This window comes from Thamnophis sirtalis, unplaced genomic scaffold, assembly GCF_051295495.1.
Source record: "Thamnophis sirtalis isolate CommonGarterSnake01/CBP01778 unplaced genomic scaffold, rThaSir2_p1.2 scaffold_5, whole genome shotgun sequence".
NCBI lineage: Eukaryota > Metazoa > Chordata > Lepidosauria > Squamata > Natricidae > Thamnophis > Thamnophis sirtalis.
Window position 1 is genome coordinate 121,266,895 of NW_028261385.1, and position 19,819 is coordinate 121,286,713.

Genomic DNA, 19,819 nt, shown 5'->3' on the forward strand with positions numbered 1-19,819 from the left:
TCTTTTTAAAAGTTCATTTTTTAAAAATTGCGTGGCAGATAGAACGTCTTTTTTACCCCAAACAAAAGGTTGGAATCTGTCAGCGCCTTCTTCAGTCCTTTGCTACTCAGTTACCCACTGAACTCGGTGCAGACAGGATTAGATTTTCTTTTAAAAGTAGGTTTGCGAAAAGGAATTGGCCTTACAAACTAGGGAAGGCAGACCCTGAAACGATCCAAATATCCCAGATTAGACGGGGCAAACTTTCTTTTGTTGAGCCGCGTTTAGGAAGAAACCGCCGCTGCCAAGGCTTGGAGAGGAGGCCACGATTTATGGCGAGGAAGCGACCCTTTGTGAATCGCCGGGGGAGGAAGAGCGTCATCTACCACCAACGCTCACAGACGGAGGGTTACGCCCCATGTGGTGGTCGCTCCGGGAAGAGCTGGCCCCAAGAGCGTTGCGGGGATGGGTGGGGTGGAAGAGCGGGATGAGGCGGGGGGCGGGGGCAAGGGAAGCTTTGGGCTTTAACCGCGACCCGGAGGCGCCCGGACGGGACGCGCGAAGCGCCTTTATACGACGGCGCAGGTAGGAGGCTGAAGGCAAGGCCGGTTTCCAAAGTCCGGCTGTGGTTCGAGGAGGTGAGGGGAGGGGGGAATCCCCTGTCAGGCACGGGGACACCTCTCGCGCTCTTCTCCCGCGGGACGGCGGGAGGCTGAGGGAGGGAAAGGAGTGGCGGCGGCGTCTCACTCTCGAAGGCAGCCCGAGCGGAGAGGCGCGCGATTAAAAAGCACCCCCGGCTTCTGCCGTCCGGGCGGCCGCCGTGGGCCTCCGGGACCCGCAGCAGGGGCGGAAAGGGTGTCCATCCTCCCAGGGCAGCCGCTGGAGCAAGGGGCCTCGGCTGAGGCAACTCCAGCCGCCTGCCCTGAGGGAGCTTTCTGGGAAGAGTTGGCGGCTGAGGCTGCTGCGCGCGCGGCTGGGACTGGGGTGGAGTGGGGGATGGGGCCGGGCCGAGGTAGCATTCATCCCGCGCTGCGATTGCCCGGGCGGCTGTCACTCAGCGGCAGGGAGCTTCGCCATTGGCGCTCCGGCTTGATTACGCATTTGCCTTGCGCTCACATACAAGGGTAGGGCAGTAGAAAGGTGATCAATCTTCATCAGGCTACATTTCCAATCACCTAAACAAGCGAGCGAGACAGCAACCGCGACAAGGTAAAAAGGCGCTTGATTTATTTCACTCCCCCTCCCCCCGCAGGTGAGCTCTCACTTTCCCTGCCTTTCCCCGGGCCGTCCCGACACCGCACTCGAGCCCAGAAGCCCATCCCCGCTCCCTTCTCGCCCTCCGCCCCCGCCACCTTTGCTCGCCTCCCAGCTCCCCGGGAGCTTTAGGTCCGCGCCAAGGAGTTCTGCCGAGGGCTGCAAAGTCTTCGAGAGCCCTCAAGTTTTCTTCTCTTTTTCTTCTTCTTTTCTTCCTGCCGCTGGTTTGGCGCAGCGACGCCTGAGCGGAGAGGAGGCGGGGAGGGGGAAGTCGGAGGTGGAAAGCAACTCGCACCAAAAACTTTCCCTCCTAACTTCTCTTGTCCTTCGCTTTGCAGCTTCTGCCTGGGAAAGGGGCCTTGGGGGTGCCGAGGGGGATTTCCCAACCCCCTGCTCGCCCTCCCGCCCCGCCGCGGCTTTCCCGCTCCTCCACTTCCAAACGGGGAATGTTCGGCAGGTAAGCAAGAGAGGAGCCGCCTGGCTTTCGGCAGCTGCCTTCTTTCTCCTCCGGCTCTTCCTTGCCAGGCTCGTACCGCGTTTGATGCTCTTCTTCCCCCCACCACCCACCCACGCGCGCGGCTTCTCCGCGCAAGGGACGAGCTCCGTCGGAGGGGCCGGGATCCGCGCGCCCCTCGGGAGGAACAGAGCTGGCCGCCTCCCGAGGGAAGCGCCCCAAGTTCTGGGGTCCTCTGCCCGTCCGTGCCCTCTCCACCCCCATCTGCACGCCACCGGCGGCGTCCCGCCGTCGCTTTTCTGGCCCATCGGTTGACTGAGGCACCTGGAAGGCGGCCAACGGCGGACCCCCCGAAGGGCGAAGTCAGGGTGGCTTTACTGCTGGATCTGAAGGCGAATGGCTTTGCTTGGCTGGGTCTCTCTCCCCCCCCCCCAGACCCTTGGCCGGCTCTTCCAGGCTGGCGCCTTCCACCGATGCTTGCCGTGACCAGCGAATCCCGAGCTACCTGGAGACACCTTGTTCTTTCCCACTGTTTGGCACTTCTCCTGCCTTTCTCCATTGAGCAACGGCCGGGTGTCACCCAACCCAACAATAATCGACGGCCAAGGGAATGGGGAGGGCGGAAGAGTCCAGTCCCGATCACCAGCAGGGCACTGACGGGACTGGGTTCTTGGAGGGGATGGGATGGGGCTGAGATCCAAGGAAAGGGGCTTGGAACGGGCGATTTCGAGTCCGCTTCTTCCTCGCTTGAGATTGGCGGCCCCTTTTCTTCTCTCTTCAAGCAAGGAGACTCAGGCTGCAACCTTGTGCGCGACCCGCCGGGGACAAATCTCCCTGAACTTGACTTTTGGAGATGCGAACTCAGCCCTTAATTTGCGTGGCCCAGCTGCCGTCTTGGTCAGGCCTACCCCGGGCTCCGTTGACTTTTTGTTCAAGATGCCAGCAGGATTTAATTTCTTAACTTCCTAGGCCAATCACAGTTTATCTATTCTTAAAACCTTTGCACCTAAAGAAAAGGCTGCTTGATAGGAGTAAATGTGGAAGGGAGTTTTAAGGAATAAAGGAAGACATCTAAGTGTTCAGAGAGAGACAAGCTCCTTTGAAAGTAAATTTGCAGATAAGCTTGGAAAAAGGCTCCAAAACAAAACAGAAAACCAACTTTTCCCCTTGCTTGCAGCCCACCGCCCAATCTGAATAATGTCTCCTGACAAAGAAATCCCCCCTGGTCTTAAAAAGCAATGACTGTTGAGTAAGTATACCTGTGCTTCAGCAACCTTACTTATCCTATGCTGCTTAGGTAAACCAGATGGGCCGGTTTTGAACTTTTAATTGTGAGCACAGAGAGAGAGAGAGAGGTTAAAAAAAAAACTCACCTCACAAATCCAGGCAGAACTCTAAATGAAATCTCAACTTGGGCAGAGCTGCAACAGGTTAGCCAGTCCTGGTAATATGGCTTGGTGTTTTTTTTTAATGAATTTGGGATATTTTAACTTAATAGCCTAGCATCAATAGATTAATATTAGTTCAAGGCCCACTTTGCAGCCCCTTCCTTTCCCCCCCTTTCTTTTTAATTCTTGGTGTGAATCTTTCTGTGTGAAAATACCATATTGGTAGTAGCCAGGCCTGCTCCCTATATAATTTTTTTGGCTATGGATTAATTGAGATTAATTCTGCCACCAACTGTGCTTTCTGGATGTGGGTTTTTACGTACCTGCTTGGTTGGTCTGATGTTTAGTTCGGGCATTTACTTTATTGAAACTACTTAGGAAAGAAAAACTTCTAGATCAGAACATGGGAATTTAACATAAAAATTACTTTCTGTTTTGGAATGCTAGCCCACCAAGATCCCCAAGTCTGTTCTGTAACTCTTGGAAGTAAATCATATGGAGAAGTTTAAAAAAAAACTTGAAGGTTTATAGAGTTAAAACAACAGCCGCACTCCCGCAATGCACCATGTTCTTTATCGGGGACTTTTATTTGGAAGTCAGAATCATTCGTTTACTTTAGCTTTATTTCTAAATGTGCCCATTTGAGAGTGTACCTTCACCCTATACTCCCCACCCCCATACTCCTAGAAATAAATTCTTGAGCATGATGTGAGGGAATCTGTAAACTTTTGAGTGTCTCAGATATCCTCTGCCGCCCCTTATTCCTTCTGCCTGTTGTTGCAGGTCTTTTAGAATAGGGATTTCAAAGCTGCCCCCCCCCTCCCTGCCAAAGCGGTCTTTTTTTAGATCATTAGCCATTTCTAATTAATGTGTCTGTTTCTCCTCTCTTTTAAATTAATTATAGTTCCCTCCTTTTGTTACCTCGTTTTGATTTCTAATCCAATTATCTTTTTAAATAATTGCTTTATCGCTCTCATCATTGATATGGTACCCCCTCACAGCCCCTTGGCGATTGTATGGTAATGTGGTGTAGATTTAAAAAATAATAATAATAATCTCAGTTTCCTTATCTCTACCCTACTACACTTCACTCTTTGCCATTTTCCTCGGGAGAGGGCGAGGAATTATCCGCCATTTTCAGAGAGTTTCTGTGTTAAAGAAGAAACCTTTAAGTAAGACAGAAAGTGAAGCAAAAACAAAAACTTTATTGTACTTGATATAGAAATTAGGTTGCCTTTTTAATATTAAGATCCACCTAACTACATATAAAATTATTGCTTTTTTTACTGATATGTACAAAAAGAACTGTTTTGTTTTGCTGAACATTTAACTTTGCACTACCTGGGAATTCCATTTAAAAATTATATCGCATTATCAATTCACTATATGTTAATTTTGTTGTTTTTCTTCTAGAGTGCTGTGAAAAACTCTGCTGCCTTGTGGGATTCCTTTCAGTTGTTGGCTGGATGAATATTTAAAAAAGAATAAAACATATACACACGCTGTTTGAAAAACTGCTAAAGAAACAAATACATAAGTGTGTGTGGATAAATTGGAAAAAATATTTCCAGCTTTTAGTATGATGTCTTACCTCAAACAGCCCCCCTATGGCATGAATGGGCTGGGGCTAGCAGGACCGGCAATGGATCTTCTACACCCTTCAGTGGGGTATCCAGGTGAGCTCCCCTCCCCCTTTTCATCCCCTCTCCCCTTCCATCCCCTTCCCCCTTCCATCCCCTCTTCTCCATTGAGCAGACTCACTCAGGTCATTCCACAAAGTTTGAAAAAAAGAAACAAATCTGCCAATTCCTCTGTTTTGCCCTACAAAACAGGCATTAAGAAGGGAATTCTCTCCCTTCCTGCTCTTCCATTCTTGGAAACTGCACTAATGTTTGAGTTCAGTAATTGAGTGTTTCTTAACAATCTTTGAATACTTTGGATGAAAATAAGTCTATTAAAAATGGAAAGCACTTTACTAAAACATTAATCTAAGTTTTCATAATGGAGGTGATTTCATATTCCTGATTTCTACCTTGTTTTGCTTTTACATTCAGATAGATACGGTAACCAGATATCCCAAACACAGAACAAGTATGTGGTTGTTTAAAAAGAACAGACTCAAGGCAGGGAGGCTGTTTGATAAACGGGTCTTTAAAAGAAAGTGAAACTTCTGTGAGGGTTGATTTTCCAAAGTATAGTTGTAAGTGAAGACCCAGGGTAAAGAAAGTGGTGCTCAAAAGGTCTGAAAGCAGAAGGTATGGAGGGCTGCCCCAGTTTCAAAATTTCCTACTCAAAAACTTGTCCTGAAGGAAAGGTTTTACAATTGAGAGGGTCTACATTCACATCCCCCCCCCTTCCATTAGCTCGGTGGCCAAGAAATCCAAGCACGGGTTTTGCAATCGTTTGTGGTCTGATGACAAATCAGGTTAGTGCTAACTAATTCAAGGGAATGCTTCATATCCTTATGGTTGTGAAAGGTGTAAAGCGCCAACATCCTGACTTGTAAGGCAAGCAGCTCGCTTAGATCAGTAGTAAACTGGACTGGTTTCGCTAGAATTTATTCCCGTCTGAAGCGTTGTAACCTGAGCCTATAACGCTCATAATTAGGCCGGTTACGTTAAGTATGCTTACAAGTACAGCCTAGCTTGGACGTACTTTACTACAGGCTTTGGGGGAATTTACCTCCGAGTTAAGGTTTTCAAATATGGCAATAATATGCAAGGTATTGAAACGTCGAGCTTCCCTTTTAACTGCCGTGTTATCTGGCGAGCTGCGAAGTCCTCTTTCGCCAAAGGCCCAGCTGCCTGCCAGCCCGCCTTCTTTCGCAAAGTTGAATGGAGGCAACTTCCTTTCCTCTTTTGTACTATTTTATGTGATTCATATTTATAGGCTAGAAACATAATCAGGTTTTTGGTTGTTTTTTGGTTTTTTTGCTCCTGGCTCGGCGAGTGCACAATCCCCCCCCCAACCCCCAGGTTCCCTCGTGGGATCGGCCGGCCCGTTTTATAGAAATCTATGGGCAACTGGGTCTCTCCACGGCTGGCGACCCGCCTGCGTCAAGGGATTGGTGGGCGTGGGAACTAGCGAGCCTGGTTGTCTCGCCTCCCCCTCCTGAATCGGGGCAGCGGGGCGGGGGGCGGGGAGGGGAGAGCAAGCGAGAGAGAGAGAGAGCAGGTCTGATTGCCTCTTATCTTTCTGTCTTCTTTCCTTCCTGCCTGCCTTCCTTGCCTCGTGTGGCTTCGGGACCCTTCAGCCACCCCTCGGAAGCAGCGGCGAGAACGTACCACCTTCACCCGATCGCAGCTGGACGTGTTGGAAGCGCTTTTTGCCAAAACCCGCTACCCAGATATATTCATGCGAGAAGAGGTGGCCCTGAAAATCAACCTGCCGGAATCCAGAGTCCAGGTCTGGGGGCTTTTAAAGAGCGTTTCTGGGGCTGGGGAGACCGGGGCCTTTGTCTGCAGGAAGGGGGTCGTTGGGGCACGCCAGTTGGCTCCGTTCGCCTACCGCTTGTTCCAAACTCAAGTAAAGAAGGGATGTGGACGGTTCCTTTTACTTTAAAGATTCTTCTGGTTCGGGGTCCTTTCTAGTCTCAATCTGATCAGGGACCATTCTGACATTTGCTTTAGGACTGGTATTTATTGGGATAAATTACTCTTCTTCGCTCAGGCGGAATAGTTAATTGTGCAAGGATCGACAGGCCCAGTGCTGGAATGGCAGAAGGGCGCTGAAGATCTTTCTCGGTTTATTGAATCTGGCAACTTCCCTTAGCTCCCTTATCACTTTAGAGGAATCAATACTTTACAGATACTTATTTTCTCCTCTTCTCCAATCAATGTTAAGGCCACACCCTAAACACATGTCAATGGATACACTCCAACACAAGTCAGTTTTCACTAATTTCCATGGCAATCAATAGGATGTTTTTTTCTCATCTCATCTTGAGTGTGTCTACATAAAACTTAGGATACTGGATGTAGCACATATGGTGCACAAATAGTGGAAGAAAGGTTAATTTATTTCTCTTTAATTATTTTATGTGTAAGATTAAGACTACATAAGCATTTTACGACTGCATAAGCAACTTTAAAATAATTTGACATCCTAATCCTTAATGCACTTGTAACATTATCCACACTTGTTTACCTGGAAATAAATTCTACTGCGACTTATTCAAATATATATTGGTTAAAATACCACATTTCTTAAACATGAAATCAAATTGATTTCATCAATTTAAAAGTTTTTCTTTTTGAACATAGGAGTTATATTGAAAGCTTCTCATGTATTTCCAGTCCTCTGATTGGTGGTTTAATTAGGAGTTTTAAAGTGAACAAACTTGTGATTAAGATTTGGAGTCTTACCCTTGCTCCTTTATGTGAGGCTTTTTCAATTTGCCTCCTCTTCTTTCCCCTGCCCCCAGCAACAATTTATTCCACTCCAGTAAAATTGAATCCCAGTTGTTGATTTGAAACTCAAATTTGGACAGAATGATAGGCACCAAACTATCTCTTTAGGATGTAAATAAGTGTATAATTAAAGTACAATCACACCTTTGCCATGCAAGCTGGATCCTTCCTGTTTGTTTGCTGTGTGTCCTATTTCTCACTGAGGGCAATTTGAAACCATGAAATGAAAGCATTTAAAGGGAGGGGAAAGAACTGAAATTGCAAGTAAATCATATAATGATGATTTCAATATGTGTATGTATGGTTGAGTCAAATAAAGCAGGGCAGATTTCACATGCAATCATTACACATCCGAGCTATGAAAAGTGATGTATAGAGAACATTTTCAAAACCTGAAGTAGCCTTAAGATCATAAGCAATGTGTTGGGAAGTGATTGGTTATTTTGTCAAAATTAACACATTAAAATTTCTGGCATTTTTAGGCTATTGCTATTAACTACTCAGGAATGTTCTACTTTTGAAAGTTGTGAAAGATTGCAGAAATTAAATATTTAACTTTTTTTAACAATGGAAACCGCAGTTTGTGGGTGCCTACACATTAGACCTATGGAATTACTAGATGCTTGGATTCTGGACTAAATATTTAGGGACTTGAATTGGTTCAGTGAACTCCTGTTTACCTGTTGGCTAGTCTGCTTTTAGTCTGTAAATCTCTGGTGAGGAAGGTTGTAAAATATGATATGAATTTGACTTGTGTATAATCTGAATGAGAGATGGGTGCCCTATCTTTCTTGAGGTTATATAAAAAAGGGTTGAATCATGCAAGTGATGAATGTAACAGTACCTTTGCTATGGTTGTTGCATTAGTGGCAACATTAAACATATACTGTGTAAGTATGTGTAAGTATTGTTCATTATGACTCTGCCTCAGATCTTCTTTCTTTGAAGAAATAGATATAAAATACTTTGTTACAGTTTAATGCAATAGAATATTAACAGAGGTACATAAAACTCTGGATGCTGTACTCCATCAACAATATGGTTGTTAAAAAAATTGCAAGATGATTTTCATATTAATGAGAACTCTCTCAGGAAGTGAAGTAGACTAGTAGAGCAGACATATGAATCTTAACCTTAGATGAACAATTTGGTTTGCCCACCCTTTCTGACTTTTAATTGACAAATTTCACCTATCTTTTCCATAAACTAGTCTTAACATTGACTATTAGGAGTTTGGAGGTAGGATTCATGAATTTTGTTTATTTGGAATGGTGTGGCAGGTGTGACTTGTAGAAGAAGTGCGGTTGAATTTGACAAGGGATATCATCCCCATTCTCTTGGAAGTGGAGGTAGCTGTTGATTGGTTTGGAATATAAAATGTTGATGAACAAGGAGAATAAATTAATGATATTAAGAATCAAAATTCCATCTTGCTCCATTGAATGCCAGGGATGATACTGCTTAGAGCTGAATGCTACAGGTGAATGGCTTGAACATAACAAAAAGTAGCCTAGAAAATAGGTAAAATGGCATATGAGAGTATTTGGTGAGGATACTGAACATTCTAACCTCTGATATAAATGCACCTTCAATTTTCTAATGCAAGGCATCTTAAAATGTTAACACTAATTGGTACAGGACAGGTGAGGAGCACTATAATTTACTGACAGCTTTGGGCAAATTTAAGCTGGCTACTGTGATGGAAACAATGGATCTGAGATCTTGATCATCAATAGTTTCCTGTCTGTGTAGACTTGGGAAGATAATAGCATGTAAATTCTGTAGTTAATCTTGTCCTGTTTGGATTCTTTTACTAAGGAATCAACTAATATCTAATCTTAGCTTCCTCCTATACGCACTTTCTATGTACATAGATCCAGAGAAGGGACATGTATTTGTTAGGAATGTTCTCCCCTTCACCCTTCCCGCAGCCCCTCCCACTGCAATACAGTATTAATAGCAAAAAGGACAGGAAGGCCTTAGTGGTAAAGGTTCAGGTACATTTATAAGTTCCAAACAAAGTTGATTAGTCAAGGGTGGGATGCTAAGAAAGAATATAGAAGCCTCCCTTCAAGATGGGGTTACCGAGTTACTGGGTTACTCTGATTTATGAGGAATTATTTAAAAAAAGTTTTGGAAATTGGCAAATACAGTGGTGATACAGCCAATAGGATTCATGGCCAGTGGTCAGAGAGAGGTGGACATTCTGCCAACGGGCAATCAGTGTTGTGTGTGTGTTTTCTAGGATACAATTGCCTGCATCAGGGATGCGGCATCCATCCTTGATCGCTTGGCTTCTCTTCTGCTGGACCCATCCTCTGAATATGCTCTTGGCGGTCCCACCTGTAGCTATTTGGGATGTGCTAAGCCAGACTTGGTGGCTTTCCTTCCTGAGAAGGCGGGAAGTTGTGGCAGGTAGGGTCAGGGAAGGGACTGGAACGAGGCTGAAAACTCTCTTTTTCGGTCTAGAGCAGTGTTTCCCAACCTTGTCAACTTGAAGATGTCCGGACTTCAACTCCCAGAATTCCCCAGCCAGCATTCGCTGGCTGGGGAATTCTGGGAGTTGAAGTCCGGACATCTTCAAGTTGACAAGGTTGGGAAACACTGGTCTAGAGTCCCCGAGTAGTCCGATCTGTTTGGCGTCGAAGGCGAAGGTAGAGGAATTCAGTGAAAGGCGGGAATGGAGGAGAAGGGATGGAAGCGGCAGGAGAGTTGGTCGTAGATCGAACTGTGGGGCAGAGCAGGGGAGGTCAGATTGGGCCTTCCTCCTCCCTTCGGGTCCCCTCCTTGGGGAACAGGATCTCACGGAGCGCTGCCTTTGCCTCTCTTCGCAGGTCTGGTTCAAGAACCGCCGCGCCAAGTGCCGGCAGCAGCAACAGAGCGGAAGCGGCGCCAAGAGCCGGCCGGCCAAGAAGAAGTCTTCTCCAGCGCGGGAGAGCTCCGGCTCCGAAAGCAGCGGTCAGTTCACGCCTCCCGCCGTCTCTAGCTCGGCCTCGTCTTCTTCGTCCAGCTCCAACTCTTCGGGCCCGGCGCCGGGCGGAGCGGCCTTGAGCAACTCGGCGGGCGCAGCGTCAGGATCGGCCTCGTCGGCTGCCTCGCTGAGTAGCGCGCCGTCGGCCGTGGCGGCCTCGTCCATCTGGAGCCCCGCGTCCATCTCGCCCAGCGCGGGGCCGGAGCCCCTGGCGTCCAGCGGGGCCTCCTGTATGCAGCGCTCCGTCTCCGGCGCTTCGTCCGCCTCTTACCCGATGTCGTACGGGCAAGGCGGCGGCTACGGCCAAGGCTACCCGGCGCCGCCGCCGCCTCCGCCGCACTCCTCGTCCTACTTCAGCGGGGTGGACTGCGGGTCCTACCTGCCCATGCACGCGCCCCCGCACGCTCACCAGCTCAGCCCGATCGCGCCCTCGTCCCTAGCGGGCGCCCATCCCCACACCCACCACCCGCTCGGCCAGAGCTCCAACCACCACCACCACCATCACCACCACCACCACCACCAGCCTGGCTACGGCGGCCCCGGGCTGGCCTTCAACTCCTCCGACTGTCTGGACTACAAAGAGGCGGCCCCGACCGCCGCCTCCTCCTGGAAGCTTAACTTCAACTCCCCGGACTGCCTCGACTACAAAGACCAGGCTTCCTGGCGCTTCCAAGTCCTGTGAGGTTGGCCTCGGCGCCCGCCGCCTCCCCCCCTCCCGTAGCGCCCACTTTCTTCTCGGTTCCTCGGGACGGCGACCTCTTTCTTCGTCGCAAATAATGCCCTCCGTCTCGGCTCACCCGCACCGGCCTTTGCTCTTCCGCGTGTTTGACCAGCTGATGAAAGCAGCCTTTGAATTTGTTCCAAGAAAGGAAAGACGCGGTGAGCCCCCGTTTGAATAGCCGAGCGCTTTCAGCCCCTTCCCCGACAGCGAATCTGGGCTGAAGGCTGCTGGGTCAGACCTGCTTGCCCTTCCTGGACGTGCCGCTTCTTACCCCGCTGAGTTGACTCCTGACGTGTTATTTATTCGCTCCCTGGGATTATGTTCAGGATCCTATTTTTATTTTTATCTGAAGCAGAAGAGGACTTTCAATGGAGATCCACCTTTCTCCTTCCAACCAGTCCTTTTGCCCAGCCGGCTAGCTTTGTGACGCTCGCTCGCTCGCTCGTGTGCATGGAAAGACGGGAGAACAGAACGCGCCTTTTGCTTTCTGGCCGACAGCAGACTTCGTGTATAGATCTTCACACCGCCCTCCCCCATCTCACTCGAGGACCCCCGCCCCCGCCCCGCCAAGTTCCCTCTGTAGGTTTATATTGCAAAGCAAAAAAGCGGTAGGAATGTACATACAGGGTTTAGCGAGATCCATCCCAGCGACCCTTTTAAACGAAGGAGCTGAAGGCGAACGCTGGAGGCTCTGCAGGTCGGAAGTGGAAGGAAGCCCCCCTTCTCCCCTAGCTTTCTCTTGCCTTGGGGGGGAGGGGGAAAGCGATTGCCCGACGGAGTTGGAAAAGGGAAGCAGGGGCGACGTGCTCGGGAGAAGTGCAGGGGAGGGGGCGGCAGGTGTGGGTGGGCAGCGGAAGGCATGCTCTGCCAATTGAAGCGAGGTGGTGGCATAGCATCCCGGGTTCGCCAGTACAGCATCGTCTGGACCCGTCTCAATTCTGGCTGCGGGTCTCCGGACAGGTTCTTTGCCTGGTTGGCTCTTGGGGAGGGGAGGGGAAGACAGAGAGAGGACAAAATGTAAAGTTGATAATTTACTCCGTTAATCCAACAGTCACCTGTTGACATGTAAGGCAAATCCTACCCTTTATCTACATATCCCGATAATAAAATTCAAACTGACGAAAGCCCCTGTCTCTGTTATGCTTCCTGGGGAGATATGGGGTAAGGAAGAGGCGGGGGCTGCCTTCCCATTAGCTGAGCTTCTCTGCTGGCCTTCGCTTGGGTAGGAAAGGGGCAGATCTCTGTTACTTCCAAGAGCGGCGGCGAAGGGGGAGTTGGCCCGCTGCACTGAATCTCCCTGAGCTGCTTTTTAATGTCTGTAATTGGATTGGCGTCCAACCAAAACTTTGATGGGTCACAGGCGCAGGGAAAACGGTGTGATCGGCCACCTCTCCTGGCTCTTTCTGCCAAAGCGGAAAAAAGTGAACCAGCGCGAACCTTCTTCGGAGACCGGAGAAGAAAATAAAGGGCCCCCTGTAGTTGGGCGGAAATGTTTCCATCTTAATTGCTTCCAATCGCTCCCTCTCTCCGTCATGGGGCAAATGGGCCGGACCGAGAGATGCTAGAGGGGCGCTGGCCGTGACTTTCTGTAAATCCTCGCGCGCGCGCGCAATTGTCTTGGCCCCTTTTCTTCATCTGGTCGCTTGGCAAGAGTTTCTGGGAAGTGAATATTTATGGAATTTAAGGATTGTTGTAACCCTGTCACTCTAGGCTGAACATAAATGTCAAGAGCAAAAGCGGAATCTATTAGCTAGTGAAACCGAATGATTAGAAATACCTTCTGCTATGATATCGAAGGCAATTCAAAGGACGTTTAGGATTTGGTAAGCGGTGAGGAGGGATCGCTGTTAATTCCACTACCATTTCGGTGCTCACCATATTAAGACTACAAATCATTTCCACTGACATCTGTGATGACTCTTCACAATACCTTTGTGTTCACACTAAAAAAAAATCCAAAAGGTCTTTGACCTGGTCGCACTTTTTATGTGGCAAACCCCCACTAGAATTAATCTATAATTCAGCCTATATAATTCAGCCTCAGCCTAAATTGTTTAAAATTTGAGTTTAAGTGTAAGATTCAACTGTTGGAAAAGAAAACAAGAGACTTAATCGCATTTTTAAATAAAAAGAATCTTATCTTTATCTTTGTATTGAATGCACCCATATTATACCTGGAAATACATACTTTTTTTCTTCCTAAAAAGCAGAGTTGGCTAAAACTATCAAACATAAAGGAGGCAGGAGTTAAAATGCAATCTATCCTATCAGAAGACGACGGTAAGGGAAAAGTTATGCTAATACTCCCAAGCCAGAATAATACTAGGTTTCCCTTCTTTTTGAAAACTTTTGAGTTTCATTTTTTTTTTTATTCTAAGAAAGAGAAATTTTTATCTGGGTTAATTTAGACTCAGATGAAATCTAGTTCTAGGTTAAATCAGCATATATATTAATGTTAACTATTTTTTGCTCTCATCAGTGAGACAACTGTTCTTACCAGTGCAATATCTATCACTGTTATAGAGTTGTTCCATTTTTCCCACTCCTGAAATGTACTGAAGTTTGGGACAAATTCTTATTTTCAATAACTGGTTATTTTATTCTCAATTGTTATTTTTTTAATTGTAATTTTATAATTAAACGAATTATTCGGTTTGGGAAGCGAAAATGATTACTTATATAAACAATGGTCGCGGAAAGGAAGGTAAGAGGCAATAGTTCACACTCCCCGTCTAAAGCTCAAGGCAGGGATTTGTTTTCACCAGGGGAGAGAAAAGAAGTCCTGTTAACGGAAGCGGAAGATGCGCCCTTCTGAACCAGTCTTTAAGCAGCGTCTCTCTCTACACCACGATAACGGATGCCCTCAGACCAGGAATTCCCGTCGGCTCTCCAGAGGGGAGTCAGCTTTGACGCCCAACGTTTCTGATTTCTTTGGGCATGGGAGAAGTGCACAACAGCCTTTCTCGAAGTAGGCAGCGTGGCGCGACCCCGACGGAATTCTAGACAGCCACTTCAGCGGCCAGGCGGGAGCGCCCTCTTGGGGGATGCTACGCCTCCTCCTCCTCCTCCTCCCCCCACCCCCGGTCACTTGTCAGGAAGAAAGAGGGCGCAACTGGGAATTGGGGCCTTCAAGGCCTCCCGGTGAAGCCAGGGGCCCCTGGAAAAAGGCCGCCTCCTTTCCTGCGTCCGCTTTTCGTTAGCCAGGCTACCGGAGCAGAAAGCTGGGTGGCTGCGGGTGTTAGGAAATGGCAGGAGGGCGCAGTTGCCAGGGGAACACGGTTGCACGTCACATTCCCTGCCGCCCGGCTTCTGCCAGGATCCGGCGCAGGCCCAGGTGGGAGAAACCGACATGGAAGTTTCGCGCCTTACTAGACCAAGCCGTCCTCTGCAACTTGACACCAGAGCGCCGGAAAGACCGTCTTAGGCCCCTCTGCAGTAGCAGATGCCCGGGCGTTTTCCTCTCTAGGAAATATGAGTAGAGAATTCCTTGGCGCATGGGCAGAGCGCTAATTCTCAATATTTATCCGTCTTTTACTCGGATTAAAGGGAGACGGGCTTTCAAGTGGCCCGTTCTGACTTCCCGGACCTCTGATTTAGCCATTAAGCTCTGCGTGACTTTGCACCTTGGACCCTCTCTTTCTCCTCCGCCCCAGCGTCTTTGAGGCGGTGGCAATGGATAGATTGTTGCAGAAGGGCCGAAACGTCAATATAATTAGCATAAGCGTTTAACGTGGTCGCAGTATTCCTCGAAGAGCAGCTGGAGTCTGGACTGAATGATGCCTGCACTCATTCTCCGATTTTGCACACTTTATTTGCACACGGGGAGGGGGGAGCCACAAAACTCTCGGGAATAGAGCCCGGATGTCCCTCATCCCACCGCGGTGCAGGGTTTTGCAGTACTTCGACGGACTTCACCCCTCCCATGCACGGCCCTTGGAAGCTAATAACGTAATTATTTTAAATAACACATCTGTGATATTTTTAGTGGGACCAAATGAGAGTTCTGCTGTATTAAGTACGTACTTTCCCACTCCTGAAGTGGGGGAACCGACGAGCTAAACGTTTTTCCAAAGGCTGCCGAACCTCGATCCTTCCCCCTCAAGTGAAGGCAGCTGCTCTGAGCCGTTGGCTGAAACAGGGTCGTCTGAACCGATCCAGCTCCGAGTGTTTACCCTGCCTCACTAGGAGCTGCTGTCTCTTAGGTACTATGCTCAGATAGGGACTTACTGGACCATTGACTCCATAAAAAAGAAAGAAGGGGGAAGGGAGAGTTTGGATCGGTTTCCTCCCTCCACCCCAGCCTCCCGTATTTTCCCCTGCTCGAGAAGCGTCTGCGAGAGGAGTTTGTTTAACTGGCTCAAGTAGGGTTTAAGCCACCAGGACTGGGGAAACAGCGGTGTCCAAGCACCGGCATCTTGCCGCGGTGAAGTCCAGGCTCGCTGGCAGGGTGGGGGAAGAGCGAGCGAGAGCAACGCAGCCCCTGGTCTTTCGGGGGGCTGGGCGGGAGAACGCGTGTACAGTGGCGGCGTGGGTCTCTGAGCGCGCGGAAGAAAACGGCCGTCGGGAAAAGTTTTTCGGGCAGCTTCGCAGAGCCGCCTTTTACTTTCAGCAACTTCAGGAAGGCGCTTTTCTCGGCTGCCGCGCGAATCGGCCCAGATTGTTCCTCGCAGCGCTCCCGGCCACCGCGACTCCTTTTAGACCCGCGATTCCCCCCCCTCTCTCTCTCCTTGGGAGGGAAGCCGCCAGTCGGGCACCCAGCCGGCCCTCTCCGCCCTTACCCCCACCCCTGCGTGGCGGACGCTTCCAGCGCCCCGCTCGGGTAGGTGTTGCAAGAGGCCGGCAGGAGCGTGCGAAGAGCCGGGCTGCTGCCGGGCGACCTCGAAGCGGAGCCACTTTTTCCACACCTGCAACGTAATTAAAGTTCTCTTGGGAGCAGCCCTCCTCTCTCTCGCCCCACCCCGCGGGTCACGTGGCAGAGGCCGAGCAGTCGCGAGGGGCGGGCGCTCCAGAGACCAGGCGGCCTCGGGCGGGCCAGAAGGGCGTTTCTTCTCGCCTGCGAGATGCCTTCGGGGGAGCCCGGGCGAAGGGAGGCGCGAGCGAGCGCTGTCGGACTGCCCGAACAGCTGCATCGCGCGCTTCCTCACGCTTATATTTTTTTCGCCAGCTCAGCTCGGCCTACGCCAAGGGGAAGTCCCCGCCGCCACTGTGGTGCCACCGCCGTTGAGGCAAAGGGCGTTCGACGCTCCTCCAACGCGCCTGGGATTGAAAACCCCCGAGGCCGAGTGGCTGAGTTCGTCGGGCGCCTGGTGGAGAAGCGCGACTTCGCTCGAAAAGGCCCGCGCACACATGCGCGGCTTTTTTTTCTTCTTCCAGCGCTTCTCCACGGCGGGGCGGCAGCAGCGGTTCGTTGCTCTGCTCGCGGTGAAAAGTAGCTGGGTAGCGGAAGATTCAGAGGATGGGAAATTGCGTTCCACTCTTTATATCAAGAGTGCGCGACTCAACTCCAGTGACCTCTCCTTCCTCAACGACGTCTCTCCCTCCTTGGTTGCTGCGTATCCGTGTGGTGTATCTTTGTGCCCAGGCTCCCCTTGACTTGGTGGAGTCTTTAGTTAGTGCTGGCCGAGAACGGTAACTAAGCAGAGTTCCAGCTTCCAAACTTTCGCGCCATAAAACTTTCGAGAACGTTTCATGGGCGAACATTAAGCAAATTTCCCTACCAAAGTACGACCAGGCTGTATTAATTACCCATTGGCGTAATTTAATGCGAATGTAGTAAAATAAGACAAGCGGAAGGGCAATTGCGCCGGTGAGGTAAAGGCAACATTTCAGCCACCAAAGTTTCTTCTGCACTTCTATTGAGTCCGCCAGTCTCGTTTTCTTAATATTGAGATATTTGCCTAAATTCGAGATCAAGCAACTACTCTAGCGACCCCTTGCTATTTTCTGTGTGCGCGAATGTGCGTTTTTCTTCAAGTCACTTAAAGTAAGTCTCGAGTAGCTTTCCTGTGTTCAAATTTGAACCAGGATTCAGCGGTTCTTGCGAATCTAGTATCTGGATTATATTACTGTATGTGAAAGAGGCCAAGGCTATTGCAACCAAAACCGAGGTACTTGAGTAAGAGCCATCTAAATAGATCTCTTCAAGAAAATCTGCTGAAACGGCACTTCCACAATGTGGGGTGGGGGGAGATCCCAAATGACTATTTTACTTGCTTTAGAGCAAACTTAAATTGCACTACGTTTTTCTAAATATAGTTGAAATTACTTCCAATAAACATGGATGTATTATTATGGTCCACACTATAGCATGGTGTGATGAAATAGCAATTTGGTTGGTTTTCACTTCAGGATGTCCAGAGGTCCCAGAAACCCTTATGCTATGCTTGGCTAAATTCTTGCACTAACACAACCACTACTTGGGATTGAAAAGCAAAATGGTTTAAATCTACCCATGCATATTCCAGAGGGATGCAGGCACTGTAACATGAAAACATAAAATTAATGTCTCCAAAATAAAGTGAAATTAGGACCTAAATCATAACAGCTATATTTTAAAAGAAAGAATCATAAGATCTTAGATCAAGATTATTATTTTTTTAAAGTTAGAATATCAATTTAAGAATGCAAACCACCGGCTGACTGTGTTACCTATAATGCAGGCTAAATTATAGATTTTCTTCCACAGCTTCCTTTAATGTTCTCCTTTTCAAAGTGAACAAAATTAAAAGACAATGTTTTGCTCATTTTCATGTCGATGTTTTCACTTTGGTTTTTTGGTCCATTTGCTTTGATCTATGATATATGACAATGTCCAATTCTGGTTAGGCAGGAATCAAGATGGTTGTGTGCCAAATCTGTGAGCAAACCAATCCAGTTTGGTAAGGATGTGAGGCTAACATGATGAAACTGATTTTCCTTGAGAGTAAATTGTTACATAGATTTAAAAGAAAATATCCTTTTAAGTGAGATGTTCTTTAAAAGTCATTGATTCAGCATTCCCCATTTTCCCAGTGTGTCAGATGGAAATTATTTACATCCCACATTTAGAATCTGGAAGTTAGTTCCCTTGAACTCAGTGAGGCTGTGTAGTGAATAGAAATGGGCCAAATGAGTTGAGATGATGTATCTCCTCCCGCTTTTCCAAAGAGGTGAAGTCTACTGCACTTCTACTAGATATGTCCTCTGTACCAGGTCAGCTTCATCAACATTTGGGTTGCTGGAGCCATCCTCTACTTGAGACCACAAGTGACTTTCCTGCACTGCTCTCAGAGTGAACTCATTTAAGAATTTGAAGAAAAGATATACCAGAAGGCAACTGCAAGTGTACATTGTTCACCTTCAGGGCATAAGAGGTTGAGCATCGTGTGGCAAGACTACAATAACAACAATAATGGCTATGTTGCACCTACACTAATTTCAGTGGAAGAAGTCACAGCCACCCAGAAGATCATGAGCTGTAGACGTTTGTCAAGTACAGAAGAAACTCTGAACACCTTCAATTTAATGAGCTTTCAAGGAACCTGTGTATTACTCTAGCTAATTGAGAAGGGAGCATTGTTTGCTGAGTCCAGGCATATTGGTTATACTGCAGAATCATCAGCTTCCTGCCTCTCCCATAATTGGAGGGCAGTCTGACTTGCCATGCCTTGTGCTCCTCTCCAGCCTCCATTTTTTTGCCACTCCTGTAGATACATTTTTTCACTAGTTACCCCACCATTTGCCTGGCTACTGTGGCAGGAGTGGGAAGGCAGTCATGCATCTCCTTGGTTGTCTGGCAAATGAAGCAATGAATCTGTCAACTCAGGTTCAAGAGGCTCTTTTATGGCAAGGTGGGAGTGATTACTGACCCTTGACCTCATTGTACGGTGCCTGTAGTGTAAACGCAAGATGCTGCTGATTGGGAAGGAGAATTTTAGCTGCCTAAGTATGTCCACGCATGGTCAGAAAGTTGACCACTGGCTGCAACCCAAGAACAAGTGGAAAGCCAGGGAGAGTGACGGAGAAGTGACAAAGTGCACTCTCCGGGTCTATGCAATAGGAAGTCTCTTATGCTCCCACACTAAAATCATTTTAAAGAAGAGTTCGCTTGTCTAAGGCTTAATCAGTGCAAAAATAATCCCCACGGAAAGGTTGGATATATACCAAAGATTAGACTAAAATGTACGAAGTCAGCCTTGTGGCTAGTTGCCAATTCATTGGGCTCTAGAAACCCTGCAATTGGATTGAATAAATTACGTCGTGCCAACGTTTCCGATTTAAGGGAGTCAGCCGATATCGAAAAGAAAACGTATATATGAAAATACTTAACGATATCTAATTTGAATGGATGTTGCAAACACCAGAATGCAGAACTCGGAACGATCACTCCCTCTGAAATACTTTTCCGATTAGTACCCAGCGTCCCCCTTACTAGTCCTATTGACACGCTATCAGAGGATTTACTTTGCAATCCTTCTTCCCCCCAAATGCTGGGGACTGAATCAGAGACTTTTCATGTGTAAAATAGGGCTTCCCCCTTTAAGGCATTTTTGCTTGAATAGAAAAGTTTGTGGGTGAGAAAGGGCGGCGGAAGGTTGACGTTGTCGGGAGAAGTCTGACCCCGGTTTACAAACTGACCTGGAAAATAAGCAGATAGACAGCAGT

General features: G+C 48.2%; 1 protein-coding gene across 2 annotated transcripts; it reads left to right on the top strand.

Annotated features, from left to right (window-relative positions):
• The first annotated feature begins 1,118 nt into the window (after positions 1-1,118).
• OTX1 (orthodenticle homeobox 1) lies at positions 1,119-13,829 on the top strand. 2 transcript variants are annotated; one of them, XM_014064359.2, is made up of 4 exons: positions 1,119-1,188; positions 4,489-4,751; positions 6,329-6,480; positions 10,319-13,829. In XM_014064359.2, exons 2-4 carry the CDS (start codon positions 4,655-4,657, stop codon positions 11,135-11,137), a joined length of 1,068 nt encoding a protein of 355 aa, XP_013919834.1. In that variant the 5' UTR covers positions 1,119-1,188; positions 4,489-4,654; the 3' UTR covers positions 11,138-13,829. The 2 variants fall into 2 exon arrangements, with proteins under 2 accessions (XP_013919834.1, XP_087572927.1); XM_087716801.1 differs by lacking the exon at positions 1,119-1,188 and adding an exon at positions 2,680-2,936.
• Positions 13,830-19,819: the final 5,990 nt, after the last annotated feature.

Coding starts and splice junctions, on each gene's coding strand:
- OTX1 (XM_014064359.2), top strand. CDS start 4,655: ATGATGTCTTACCTCAAACAGCCCCCCTATGGCATGAATGGGCTGGGG. Junction 4,752..6,328: donor CCCTTCAGTGGGGTATCCAG/GTGAGCTCCCCT, acceptor GGGACCCTTCAG/CCACCCCTCGGAAGCAGCGG. Junction 6,481..10,318: donor TGCCGGAATCCAGAGTCCAG/GTCTGGGGGCTT, acceptor CTCTCTTCGCAG/GTCTGGTTCAAGAACCGCCG.